This window comes from Xiphophorus couchianus, chromosome 10 (assembly GCF_001444195.1).
Source record: "Xiphophorus couchianus chromosome 10, X_couchianus-1.0, whole genome shotgun sequence".
NCBI lineage: Eukaryota > Metazoa > Chordata > Actinopteri > Cyprinodontiformes > Poeciliidae > Xiphophorus > Xiphophorus couchianus.
In genome coordinates this window covers 6,316,509-6,330,922 of record NC_040237.1, presented here as the reverse complement: position 1 = coordinate 6,330,922, position 14,414 = coordinate 6,316,509, and the positions used below count along the sequence as shown (strand labels likewise).

Sequence of the window (14,414 nt, the reverse complement as noted above, 5' to 3'; positions counted from 1 at the left end):
CTGTCTTTGAAAACCATCATAGATTAGATTTTGCAGATCTGCAAAATCATGATCTCATGATATATTATGGCAATATGATATCATGTCATGATATGATTTTTTTCATTTCAAAATGTCTTGGTAGTTCTGTGCATCTTAGTCTGGAATTTGTCAAGTCAGTTATATTTACTCACTTGCTCCTAATTTCATCCATATTGACAAAAACTAACTTTCTATCTGAAGTAGATTTAGTCCAGCCATTAAAATCATAATAATTTTTGTTTTTTCATTACCTGTAAGTTGCAGTCATGAAAATTTATAAAAAGCCTGACACATATAATACTATATGTAATGAATTCCAATTTATTTAGATAAACATGGAAATGTTTCACATGAAAGAAGATTAAAAGTTCATAAAACCTGACATTTTGACAGGAACTCGTAAACATTTGAGAGTTACTGTACATATAAGCGCTGATGTTTTTACTGAGATTTGTTTCGTGGATACAGCTGAGCAAATGAGCATGCGGCCGTGTCATTGTTATGATTTTCTCGAATGAGTGATGAGGAGAGGGAGCATCACATTGTCAGGTTTAGTGAATGTCTCACTCATCTTTGCTTGAGGCTTTGATCTCATCCGAGTTGTCTTTACCAGCTCCTGCTTGTCAGTCACACATGTTTTTTTGGTCTATTTCTCTTACTGTGCCTGCCACTCTGTATTTTGTTCTCCATCTCTTCTCTTTCCGTCACCTCATACCTTCACATTCAATCTCCTTTCTTCCCTCTCAATCATGATCTTTACTTCATGACCCAGTTGCATTACTCCGCACAGCCTGCTGGGACCTGCTCTCTGACGACCCTCTGCAGACGTGATATTGTTATTTAACCTCAGCGAGAGATTTCCGCACGTCGCTGACAGACGCACGTTGTAGGTCCTGACAGCCGACAGTCACAGCTGTCTCCGGGTCTGCAAGAGTGTGACGGAAAAGCGAGCTGCATCTGTCTCGGCATAGATGAGAAAACTGTGCCTCGTGCACAGTCATCCCCACGTCTTAATGTGGGAAACAAGCCTACTTCCTGCCAGTCACACACACAAGCATGCTGTGAGAATTTTTTTCACACATACACAATGAGATGCAAAAAGACTGAAGGATGGTTATATATAATGCATGCAGCCACAGAATCATTCAGAGGCCAGCATTCATTAATACTGTATTTTATAATTCTGCCAATACTCTCCCCACAATCAATCTCTGGGCTCTGCATCACTTCTCCCTTTGACTGCAGAATGCTGTGAAGAGCTTTAACCCAATGAGGCCATAAAGAAGTGATGCAGCTTCTTTTTTAAGACATCTTTCAGTGCACTGATCACTTACGTCAAAGGGCATTACTTTCTTATGGTATTGGCACACCAGTCATTTGGGTTTTAAAATGCCGCTATGTCCTCTGGATCCTCTGAAGTAGCACATTATGTGAGAGGGTAAGACTTGGAATTGATATTTGTTGTGTGTCAGCAGACGGTGCACTTCCTCTGTAGAATTGCAACAAGGTATCACAACATCAGTGTGCTTTGTGGAGGACGGGATAAGGAGGTCACCATGTCCTAGAGTCAACCAGTGTGATTCAGTCATCTTGGACAGGCTTTAATCTGAGCATAGAAGGACATCGCAGAGGGCACCTGGTGGAGAAGCATGGTCTAATTTAACTTCAGCCGATATTTGCAATTATCTGGTTTAAACTAATTAATCTAACTTGAATAACAATAGAACATTTCAATGTATTTGATATATGTGTAGGTTTGTAATTTTGTTGGGAGGCAGTACAGAAGATAAGGCATTTATTTCTTTTTGTTTGTTTTCATTAGAAATGTTTGTGTACGGTACTCGCACACTCCTGAGAAACTTAAAAATATGTAATTGTTAGACCTCAGCAAGCTAAAAAATTATTAAATATAAATAAGTTCTGCAGCTTCCCTTGGTGATCTGTAATTTCACGATGTGTTTTTTGTTTCTCAATCACTGAGTGAACATAAGCTGCAGACGCAGCACAGCTGTTCGGATAGATTTATGCAGCTTATTTCTTTTCTCTTGCACATCTCTATCAAACTGCTGAGCCACACAGCAGCATTGGAAACAAATATTGAGTTCAGTGTAGTTATTCCCAGTGGTGAACCACCAATAAGAACACATCTAATTACTTTATCAAGATGCTGTGATACCTGGGTAAGTGTTCTTCAATAGCTTAGTTAAACTAAAAGACATGATGCGAAAGTTCCACCTTGGGGCTGTTGCTTTTATTCTCCTTCTCATTTTTAAAGCTGCGTCAAGCTGGAGTTTAGCTCTTTAGAAAACGTATCAGCAAAAGGCTTTCTTTCTTTCAAAGCAGTAGTACCTTCAGTTTCCTGTCAGAGCTCTTGAGTGTGATTAAAAACATAGTACAGGTCTGACCCACAGATCTTTTTTATTTTATATTTTGCTAACTGGACCATTTTGCCTAACATTTGTCATGTCTATTCCCATGTAAAAACATGTAAATGTTTTTATTGTCTGTACAACATGCCAAAAGAAAAGGATCCTTTTATGTCTCCTTTCCACTGAGCAATGAGGGATGGATTGGTGTGATTCACTGTGCTATTCTGTCTACTTCCACTGTAAAAGCGGACCATACTGAGCCGTACCGCACCTTTGCTGGCCCCCTTTCAGAAGTAGGTACACAAGACGATGGCACGGTTTGTTTAGGGTTAGGGACTGGCATTATGCAACACTATCCATTGTTTGAGGGACAGAGAAACTGCTTGCAACAAACATAAGACATACTAATCAATTAGACGTTTGGATTTAACCCAGACTGCCAAACGAAGGCAGGGTGACCTTGTTCATAATTGAGTGACACATGTTTCTGTTAAAAATAAAAGTTTTTTTTGTCCTCTTTAGTACCTATTTGTGTAGTACCTGCTGACTGGCTGCTTTTGGTTGTCCCCAGAAGTAGGCTGAAAGTCAAAGAGAATCTGTCCCCAGCCTTTAAAGACACTTGCAAGTTCAGTATGTTTTTACTTTTGGTGCTTTGCTTCTCTTTTTCTCATTTGTGTTGTTTTATTTAATGGGTTCTAGTGTCTCAGATGATGCTTACCTTTTTAAATTATATCAATATAAAAACGAAAGTACAATTGTTATTTTGAGTCTCCAAAAACACATCTATTTCTCATTGACTTCGACACAGTGTAATTTGTATGGCTTATGCTATTTCTATTTTATTTGCAGTTTTACTTTTCTTTTTTACCCATGTGGTATGTTTTATATCTGTTTTTATTGTTGTGTAATAACTTTTGATTTTTCTTTTTAATTCTTTAAAGTACACACCTTGGTTGAACTAGTTTTTTTTGTTTTAGAAATAACTTGTACTTGAATCAACAATAAAATCTACTCTTTTGAGATGTTAACTTTAATTTATAGTGCTCCCATTGTTACAAAAGTTTAATAACATTCATAAGTGCCATAAATTTATTCGCAAAAATTATACAATATTTTATGTCGTTACGTCTTTATTTACTTTTTTAATGTTCCAATCCAAAAGGTTACTCAGTCTGGCGTTATCTATTTTCACTGACCTGGCCTCACTTTACACCTATCCCTTCTCTCCCCTCTTTCCAGTCTTGTTAGTCTCTCCTTTGTTCACCATTTGTCCTCTCTATGACCTGGGACAGTGTTCGAAGATGCGAGACAGGCACCAAGCTGTCCATGGAGATCGGTTCATGACCTAAGTATGACAGAGCTGATCAGCTTAAAAGGGCTCAATTTAATAAAGCCAGACAGAAAAGACGGATGGGAGTGATCCTTCTATATTTCTCTGGAAATCGTTTATATGAGACCTCCTGTCACAGACAACCTAAAAAAAACTGTTAAGGACTGCACGAACAAACTCTGCTCCTCATCTAGCCGTTGTTTTTCTGAGTCCTTAATTACATAACCAGAGCAGAGGGAAGATTGTAACTGACAGCCAGTTGACTGAAAGCAAGTGTGTCTGTGTCATGAACTTGCTCAAGCAGAAATATCTCATCATTTTGTGTTTGTCTAACAGATAAGATCTTGGAAAAACAAAAGGAGTTATCTTACTGTCATTCAGGCACATCCATTTTATTACTAATCTCATTCCATGAATCTCATTTGTTTTCCAATATTTGTTCAGTTGTCCAGAGGAAACCAAACAAAAACACCTTGATACATTAAATATTGCTGTGTAAATGTTGTATTTAGGTTCTGTGAGGCAGTTGAGATGTTATGAATGCTAGAAATCAGAGATTTTATTTATTGTCCCGCAGTTGCAGGGGAATAAAAACATGTAGATTCACATAAAGATAAAAAAAGAGACACATAAGAGTAAGAGACTTTACAGTAGTGACAAATAGGGAAGGTGGTGCAGTTAAATATTCAGATCCAAAGCAAATTTCTTTATTTGTTCCCCGACAACAACCACCTGGGTGGTCCCAATTTCAAAATATTGTTGAAAATGCACCTTTTTTCAATTTTCACACATAGTATAAGACTCTCATCAATCTCAAACTGTGTTTCAAAGGATCTCTGCATGATGTAAAATTCAGTTAATTTTGGATTGTGAACTTGAGATGATTAAATGCAGTCACGATTACTTAAAAAAACGATGTAATTGCCTTTTACTAAAACACCAAGTCAGATGCTCCAAATCAGATGGCAGAATAGCTACATCTTTATATTTGCATATATGTTTTTTTTTTATGGTACTCACAACAAAACAAAGTTTATGGGGGGCACAACTGCAATGTCACAGCAGGTTATCAATAATTCCCGATTCCAAAACTGCCTTTGATGATTTTGCTGAAGGAACTACTGAAGACCAGCCACCAGACTTTCATTTCAGTTCATCAAAATGTTTATAAAAGATATTTTAAATTCATTAAAATCTTTTGGGGAAAAGATTGTTTGATTCCAATTTTATGCACTGTAATCAGTCAGAAAAGAATATTTTTTATGGGTGCTTCAAGAGTGGAAAAATAGAGAAAATACCATGGGACTTGCATGCTTAATAAATCTTTTTGTTTTTTATCAGGATAAATCACAGTGCTTATCACAATCAAAATAAATCCGAATATTGGAAAAACGGCTCAGCAATTGTCCATCTTCAGTCACCAGGGCCTTGAAAGAGAAGTAGGCCCACAGCATCACAGATCCTCTACTGTACTTAACATTGTGCTTTAGGTACTTCACACATAATCACTCGGAGTATTTGTTGCCAAAAAGCTCAACCTTGGAAACTCTTATTTTCAAAAATGTTTTCACTACATTAACACATTAAAATACAATAATTAAATGTTAATTTTTAAAAATCAAAAATTTGGGGATGTTTTCTAGGGGTCCCAATAGGTGTATCATTATTTGACAGCATGGATAATTTTTTTTTTTTTTTTGTCATGTTTTTGTTTCAGGTACCAAGACATGAGGCGACAGATCGGCTTTGAAATCAGGGACATGTGGTACAATTTAGGTAAATATATTGCATTTACTTTGTTCCTGAGGTCACACCTCTGCTGTTTACAGCTGATATGATAACAATTAGCGCTTCCACAGCCTTCTGGCAGATAATATCTATCCGGAAGGCAAAGATCTTTTGTGAAATATATACAGTCAAGTGTTAATTAACTCTATAATGTGATGAAAGACTCACTGTTGATGTCGGGTCTAAATTTTCCTGTAGTAAAGGGAGGTTGTGTTGAATCCAGTTCATTGTGCCTAACACCAGCTGATCCTTTAATTTGAAAAGATTAGACTGGATCATCCTCCAGAGGTATTTTGATGATTTTAAAGGTTATTACAGCTTACATTTTCTAAAAGGGGAGACAGTTTCATTCTTTGCAGCTAATCTGAGATAATTCTACAAATTATATGTCACAGAATCCTTTTTCTTCCACTTGTTTTATCTTTAAGGCCCCCACAAGATAAAGTTCATCCCTGAGATGGTGGGTCCAGTTCTGGAGATGACCCTTGTTCCCGAGATCGAGCTGCGAAAGGCCACCATCCCCATCTTCTTTGACATGATGCAGTGCGAGTTTCACTTCACATGCGGCTTCCAACGGGTGCGTATTCTGAAATATTAAATAAGTACAGTAAACTAGATGAAAGAGTGTTGTTTGGAATGAAAGATCAGATAGAAAAATGGGGAGGCACACATAGCGCTCCATAAGATGGTGAGTTTCATAGCCCAAAGCTGATTTGTAATTCTGCAAATTTCATTTTGTTGTGTCACAATTATCAGCAGCCACGGTGAGTGGAACTTCATATTATGCCTTTCTGCAGTGGAAATTAAACCTTTCTGCTTGAGTAAATCCACTTGGTTCCAGTTATTGTCATAAATATGTTTCAGCCCTCTGAGAGAGGCCGAACATGCACAGTGTCAGTGAGTCTATAGGCACTTGTCTAGGGTGTGAACATCCAATTAATTTATGGCTTTAAAAGGTGTTCTTTACTCAGTGTGGACTAAATATACAACAAACAACTTCAATTAAAAAAACGAGAATTGCATGCACGAGTTTAAGTTGCAGAAACTCAGTTATTCACTTAAATATATACACACTCCATGACTAATGTTTTGATACATTTTCTTAAATTAAAAGGTAACCACACTTTTGGCATTGCCAAGAAGAAGGTTTTGACCTACATCTGGCTTTGTTTTTAACAACTCTTAATTTAACTAATTTCTACTGAACAGTGCCCTAACATTCAAATTCCTTAATTGTACAAAAAGCTTAATTTTTGTACAATTAAGCTTTTTCAGTGCAGCTTTCTTGGGAACATTTTTCTAAATATTAATGTGGTGTGTCTACATTTTTTTAGCCTGCACTGCTTTTGTCACGTCTTTGTGGAGGAGAGAAAAGTCACAATTAATTTTTAACTTCTGTTCCCAGACCTTGTTTTTAAAGAACATTGAAGCTGCATGCTGTGCAGTCAGTCCACCCTGAAATACAGATGGTTCAGACAAGACCTTTAAAGCGCAAACCTATTATAACAATTATTCCCATTGTAAATATCTTACTTTCCCTTTAAAACTGTACCGAATTGCTGTGCACAAATTTGACCCTTGTGGTCTTTGTATTTCTGTAAAGACGGCAAGAGTTTAACCAACAATCCTCTGAGATCCTTTTGTCCATTTCTTTGTTGCTGAGATTTGACTAAAGTTTGCTGTTTTAGCTAATGTGTCACTCCAATTGGTGCTCATTGAAGTTGAACACTAATCTCTCATTCTTTCCTTCTTTGTCTCAGCCTCCTTTAGGCTCAGAGCCAGTATCATTTCCTTTTTACTGACTTTCTGTCTTTTTTTCCTCTACTGTAAATCCTCCACTGAAACAGACAGCTGAGTTTATGTCATGCCTTGCTCAGCTGCGTTCTCCTTCTCTCTTTTTGTACCTGGTCAAGTCCATCAAGAAGTCAGTAAAAATGTTTTATTTTTTAAGCAATAAAATCTAGTTTTGATACAAATGCTGGAGAAATTGAGTCAATGCATCACTGTCAGCAGCTTCAGCAACAACGGAGCAGAAGGAAAAAGCGATGTGTCTCACGATTCAGTCTTGTTCTGTCCCCTAATGAATTTTTAGCCATTAATGATCAGATCACAGCGCGTTGCAGTGATGAACGGGCCGGTTAAGATAGAATTCGTAACCTTCCTCAACTCAGACTTAAAGTAGTTGATGATGAAGGGGTTTGTTAATGAATTGGGAAAAATTAACCGCAGTGATTATTTGTGTCTGCTCTGTCTAATTGCAGTTTGAGAACGAGATCATCACCAAGCTGGATCACGAGGTGGAAGGGGGCCGAGGAGACGAGCAGTACAAAGTTCTCTTTCAGAAAATGTAAGTGCTGATTATTGGGTAGGATTATGGCTGAGCCTCTCACAAGTTGGATCGCTCTAATTGCAACATCGCACTTCTCAAAATAACCGCCGTTTGCTGATAATCACACAAATTCTCGGCTCAGCTTTTCTCATCTGACTCCTGATTTCTGCACAGAGTGATCCTCGTTCTGCCTTGTTGGGCAAAAATTTGGTTTCCGAGATAGTAGGGGCTAAAATAATTTACAATTTTAACAATTCACTGTTGAAGAAATTTTGTTCATTTTTGTTTTTCTCTTTTCCTTCTTATTTGCCTGCCACCAGTTTGTTGGAGCATTGCAGGAAGCACAAATACCTGGCCAGGACGGGAGAAAACTTTGTTACTCTGGTGGTGCGACTCCTGGAAAGGCTGCTGGACTACAGGACTATCATGCATGACGAGAACAAGGAAAACCGCATGAGCTGTACCGTCAATGTGCTAGTAAGATCCACAAAACACATGCATGGCCCTCCAGTAAAGGATTGCCGAGACCTTTTATGACTTCATCATTAATACATAACCTTGTAGACAATGATTAGATGCAATCACTGTAAAAAGGGACTTGTTAGCTTTAAATGTTGACTTTGTAGCAAAACAAAATAATGTTACATAGGATTTGTACTCTGACTTCATATCGATGTACTCATACTGTCAGCACAGTTTGTGAAAGGATACATCTGGAATTACGCTCACATCCTCCTAGCAGACAGATTGCGATAAAAGAGGAGCAGAAATGATTAAGTTTAGTTCTAGCAACAGTTACCTTTACAAAAAGCATACTGCAATCATTGCTTTACTTCAATAAATAACACAATTATAATGTTCATGTAGTCAGAACTGTTTCAAATATATTGAGCCACAGACTAAAATATATATTATTTATTTCGAGGATAGATTTGATAAATTTGAGTTATGATGTAAAGATTTTTAGACTCCTTTAGAACTTGATCTAATGTCTGCATCTGTTTTTTGTTTGTGTTTTTTTTGTAGAACTTTTATAAGGAGATAGACAGAGAGGAGATGTATATCAGGTAAGATCCAAATTTAATGTTTTCTTTCATAGTTGCTGTTTCAATTCAGATTTACAACAACAATTTTTTAATGTTTATTCCTATTATATGTTTTCATTTTGCTTGTTGAGTGTAGATAGGAAAAGTTGTCAGATCTTATAAGCATTATGATTCAGTCTCCTGTCTTTGCTGATATACAACCACTAAGTCATTTCTGCATCTTGCCAGGTACCTGTATAAGCTGTGCGACCTCCACAGAGAGTGCGACAACTACACAGAAGCTGCCTACACCCTGCTGCTACACGCAAAACTGCTCAAGGTACACAAACCGCACTGAAGACTGAACATGGAAGCAAAATATTTACACTGCTCAGCTGTTGCTGGGCGAGTTGCTTTTAACCTCAGGCAATATACTAATATAATAATCTGAATTAGATTATGCACAGATTTGAAACGGTTCAGATCATTTTAATTGAACCACGGGATGAGATGGCTGCTGAGGAGGCAGAAGAGAGGCTTTCTCACCGGGGTGAAATCTGGTCTTTCATCTCAGATAGAATAGGAAGTAAAATAAAAAGGTCCCCTGCAGAGCTTCAGTTCAAGATTATAATTACAGCTGCACCAGTTAATCTGGATGATTGAAATCAGCAAATTTTTCCTTGATGAGTAGGTCAAAAAATGAAACATCAGATAATATTTCTCTGCTTCCCGAATTCATCATTGCCTTTTTTGACTCTGTAAACACATCGTGGCATAATATTCTTTCAGGCACTTTTCATTTAGATCCATCCATGGATTATTGCCTTCTTAATCTGGGATTGGGCTGCGACCCAGTCTTCCATCTGCCCAGTCACTTGAGCCAGCTCTTCCCAGGGATTCCCAAGGCGTTCCCAAACCTGCCAAGAAACACATACCCTCCAGCATGACCTGAGTTTCCTCCGGTGGGACATGCCCAGAATACCTCACCAGGAGGTTGTCTAACCAGATACCCGAGCCACCTAAACCGGCTCCTCTCAATGTAGAGAAGCGGTGGCTCTACTCTGATTCCCTTTGGTTGACCGAGCCCTACCGCTAAAGGAGAACTCTTTTCAGCCGCATTTGTTCTCAATTTCTTTCTTTTGGTCACTACCCAATGCTCATAACCCTTGATGAGGGTGGAAACTTGGATTGACTGGTAAATCAAGACCTTTGCTTTTTGCCTAATATTTCTTTTCACCACAAAAAAACTGGTACAGTGCCTGCATCGCTTAAGATGCCGCACTATCAACCTTCTGCTCTTTTTCTTCTTCATTCATGAACAAGTCCTCAAGATAATTGAACTCCTCCACTTGGAACAGGACTTCATCTCCAACCTGGAGAAAGCAGTATGCCCTTATCCAATTCAATACCATAGTCTCAGATTTATAAACGCTTATTTTCATCCCAGGTGCTTCACATTTGGCCTTGAAACTCTCCAGTAAAAGCTGGAGGTCACTGTCTGTCGGGATTGCATCATCTTCAAAAAGTACAGACATGATCTTATGGTCATCAAAAGTGATCGTCTTGACTACAGCTAGAAATTATGTCCATAAAGGCATGAACAGAATCGGTGACACAGAGCAACCTTGGCGGAGTCCAATTCTCACCGGAAAGAATCTGAGGCCCGACTATCTGAGTTTGTTAACAATCAGATAAAGTTTAGGCATCCTATGCATATAAATTAATAAATTAATAATCTAATGTTTCGGAGAAACCTACCTAATATTTTTGTCTTTTGTCTATATTTGCCTTATTTAATTGTTGATTTAAAACTGTTATTTCCACAACTGAATACTTATGTGTTACAGTTGAGAATTTATAGGTCAACACTCTGAGAAAATCAGTATCAGTGAGCAAAGCCAGATTTGTTCCAACTCTTAAGTTCTGATGGTGCATATTTGTTACAAGCATGACTTTTTTACTAATCTAGCTCTCTGTGCCAAATAAAAACACCATGTCACCAAACCAAACTTACTTTTTTTTTCCAATCTGCAGAGTCTATTCCCAGCTGGGGGTTAGTATGGAGTAAGTTTAGGAGGGACTCCTTTTATCCAAAATTGTATCATCTTACTTCTCAGCAGAATTTGCATAACTATCCTGCTGTTTGGGCCTTTGTAGTGGTTCTGTCAGGCGGGAGCAGGTTGTCACTGAATCCCATTTTCATCACTGTCAGGCTCGCGGGAGTTGATTTTATTACTTTAAATCTGCAGATCTTTTAGCACCTGAGTCGTCTTGATTATGGCAGGAAGACATTTCTACTGCTGCGCTTTATAGGCTGAACATGTGTCTGCATTTTATTTTTCAGCTTAATATTTCTTGAAATGCCACCCAGACACGTGGTAGGCCTTGCAAAAGTAAACGTCAGTGTACTGTATTTTATGGGGGTTTTGTGTGATATACCAACACAAGGCAGCTGTGAAGTGAAAGAAAAAGAATATATATTTTTTTAGTGAATAACACTTAAAATGTGGCAACATGTCAATTTACATTTGAATTTATTTACAAATTATATAAATTTGAAAATAATATTAAGGAAGTCAAAATACAGCACCTCCCCATTCTTGGAGAATAAATTGGATCCTTCATGACTGTTTCACTAAATTATTAGCACTTTGCTGTGTTTCCAATAATGTCTCTGCTTTTTAGCTGTGTCGATGCAGGGTCAGTTGCCATTAATGCATAAATGTGAAGGTCCTTTTTACAATGGGAATGCTGCAGTCAAGCTGTGATATCAATAGGCTGAGCCCAAGCTTCCCTCTTTCTAGACCACAGCAACACAGCAGAGGCACATTTTTCCACCAATGTGGTCATCAAACCCTTCATGTTCTTCTCAGAATAAAATCCTGCTGGTTGGTTTTAAACACATCCTGACAAATATAAAGGGTTGAAAATTTTCTCACAGTGCTAAGCAGCTTCCATCTGTCAGAAATCACATTATTCTTTACGCCGCTTTAAAAAAAAAAAAAGCACATAATCATGCTTATTCTGTTGTTGTTTTATCTCTTTGACACTGCCTACAACATCAAACCCTGCCCTGTTGTATAATCAATTGCTCCACCACTCTATTGTATACGGAGTTCATATGCAAAAAAGTCGAAGGGACACTTCTTTGCTAACTTAGTACATTTTCCTCCAGTAAGCCAGTCCACTAGAGTTCAGTTTCTGACAAATATAAATATTAAAACCGTGTGTCAAACACATATGCAAAAACAAATGACATTTGTTTATTGAGCTTCCTTTAATTCACTACACAGCTAAAGAAAAGTAGAACATCTATTGTGCCCGGTAAAATAAACCAACATCTGTCAAAACTTGTGTAACTACAAATTAAACTTACACAATGGCTGCAGGACCGTTTTTCACCGATTCTCTTTCTGAACTGTTCAATAGATATCGATGCATGCATCACTGCCCACATCTTAACTCTTCATTTTGCTCTGTGCAGGATTGTGTTCAGGGGAATTACACATCAATATCCCTCATTTGCATTGGCTATAAGTCATTGATTGATTTCTTGTCACCCGTTTGACTTTTACCCCGCATTGTTTTGCACAGCATTGACCCCGGTGCTCATTTGTTCCCTGTAGTGGTCAGACGAGCAATGCGCGGCCCACCTGACCCAGAGGGAAGGTTACCAGGCCACAACTCAAGGACAGCTTAAGGACCAGCTCTATCAGGAGATTATTAATTACTTCGATAAGGGCAAGGTAAGAGGCACTCTAGAAACCCTGACACTGTTTCTGTGGCGCATGGATTGGCAAAAATCCATTTCTTGCGGATGGATGAAGAGGCATATTAGACTACACAACTATTACTTTTTTGTCCCTTTTATAGCATAACCTTTTCTAAAAGAACTTCCCTCGCTTTGTGTCCTTTTTCTCTTTTACCTTACTACCACATCAGCGCTGTGCTTTAATGCCATCAGAGCCACTTGAGAGTTGGAAAATGTCCCCTTTTGTAGGAACTTTTGTTTTCGACAAGAGGAATCGGAGGAGAAATATACGGATCTCCTTGGAAATGACGTTCTAAGGCTTTGAATGTAATGTCAGAATTAGGATTCTTCTCAGTAACTTGTCAAACTTTGGTTAGGAAGCAACTACTTTAATGAAATTTGGAAACAAACCAATTAAATAACTGTTGATATTATGAGGTATTTAATTGGCACTCTTTTGGAATTCTCAGCAGTTTCACAGAATCTTCATTCTTTACAGAATACATTCAGATGCAACTATTTTATTAATATAAACTACATTAACCATAATAATTGCTTATATAAGGTAATGTAAAATATCAACTTGTCGTGTTGAATAGAAGATGGCATCGAAGTTTTTTCTGTCTGCCAAAATTATGAAATAATCTTATCATGATGAGCTTGTATTATACACTATGACCTCCGTGAGACTAACAGGGAATTCAAGGTACTCTGCTACCAGGAAGTTAGCTCTCTATCATTGCTTTAATCTTTGAAATTAATTCATTTTTTGACTGTCTGTGTCCTTTCTAGATGTGGGAGGAGGCGATTGTGTTGAGCAAAGAACTGGCTGAACAGTATGAGAATGAAATGTTTGACTTTGAGCAGCTTAGTGCATCCTTGGTAAGTAGGATTAATGTGTCGCTTTACTGCATTTCTGCTTTGTACACTGTCACTCCTCTGCTGCACTTATAGATGAAAAAAAAACACAAGGACAGAACCTGCAGGACTATTATGAAGCCTTTTGTTTTATGAGGGAAATAAAAGCAATTAGTAAGTGGGGGAGATCAACTACTTATGTACCTGGAAAGAGTGGGAGGAAGACTGATTGTGTCTAAAAAACAAATTTAAACAAAGAAATTTTATCATGATGGTTAATGCACCCAGTGGTAGCCAGGATTCAGATTTCACAGCATGTCTGCTTTAAAGAGAAATATAAGCAAGCAGAAGCATATTTATTCAAGAATCAAAGAAAAACAGACATAATAAAAAAACGTCAGATCTTTCTCTGGAATGGCTTTAAAATGCTTTATTAAGCATTTTAATGTATGTCAAAATGCTTATGTTGTTAAACTTCTCCACAGCGAAAGCAAGCTCAGTTCTATGAGAATATAGTGAAGGTCATACGGCCCAAACCGGACTACTTCGCTGTGGGCTACTACGGAATGGGGTTCCCATCCTTTCTGCGGGTGAGTATTTGCATCGACAGACACTTCTTCTTGATCTTGGGCACAAGATGCGCTTTAAGGGGTGGGCTTAAGAATGTATACCCCTCTTTTATTAAATAGATAAATATAAATTTGCATTATAAAGCATCTGAGCTGCTTTTCCTCCTTGCTGAGGAATTGTCAACAGTGGCCTTCGCTAAATATGGTGCTGGATAAAGTGCCGAACAAATGTTTAGTTCTTTAGAGTTAGCGCAATCAACTTTTAGTTAGTGTGCCCATTTATTTTAAGGCAGCTCTTCAAATCCTTTGCCAAGTCCAACCAAATTCTGAGTGAAATTTCATTATCACAATTTTGAGGTGAGGTGGAGGGAGAA

General features: G+C 37.9%; 1 protein-coding gene across 2 annotated transcripts in view; it reads left to right on the top strand.

Annotated features, from left to right (window-relative positions):
- The window catches only part of dock1 (dedicator of cytokinesis 1), a 215,075-nt gene that overhangs the window by 160,993 nt on the left and 39,668 nt on the right, over window positions 1–14,414 (top strand). For both annotated transcript variants that reach the window (XM_028029430.1, XM_028029431.1), the window contains exons 32-40: window positions 5,438–5,496; window positions 5,937–6,085; window positions 7,770–7,855; window positions 8,158–8,314; window positions 8,864–8,904; window positions 9,112–9,202; window positions 12,489–12,608; window positions 13,406–13,495; window positions 13,957–14,061. In XM_028029430.1, the coding sequence (XP_027885231.1) occupies window positions 5,438–5,496; window positions 5,937–6,085; window positions 7,770–7,855; window positions 8,158–8,314; window positions 8,864–8,904; window positions 9,112–9,202; window positions 12,489–12,608; window positions 13,406–13,495; window positions 13,957–14,061 (898 nt within the window). The remainder of the gene's footprint in view (window positions 1–5,437; window positions 5,497–5,936; window positions 6,086–7,769; window positions 7,856–8,157; window positions 8,315–8,863; window positions 8,905–9,111; window positions 9,203–12,488; window positions 12,609–13,405; window positions 13,496–13,956; window positions 14,062–14,414) is intronic.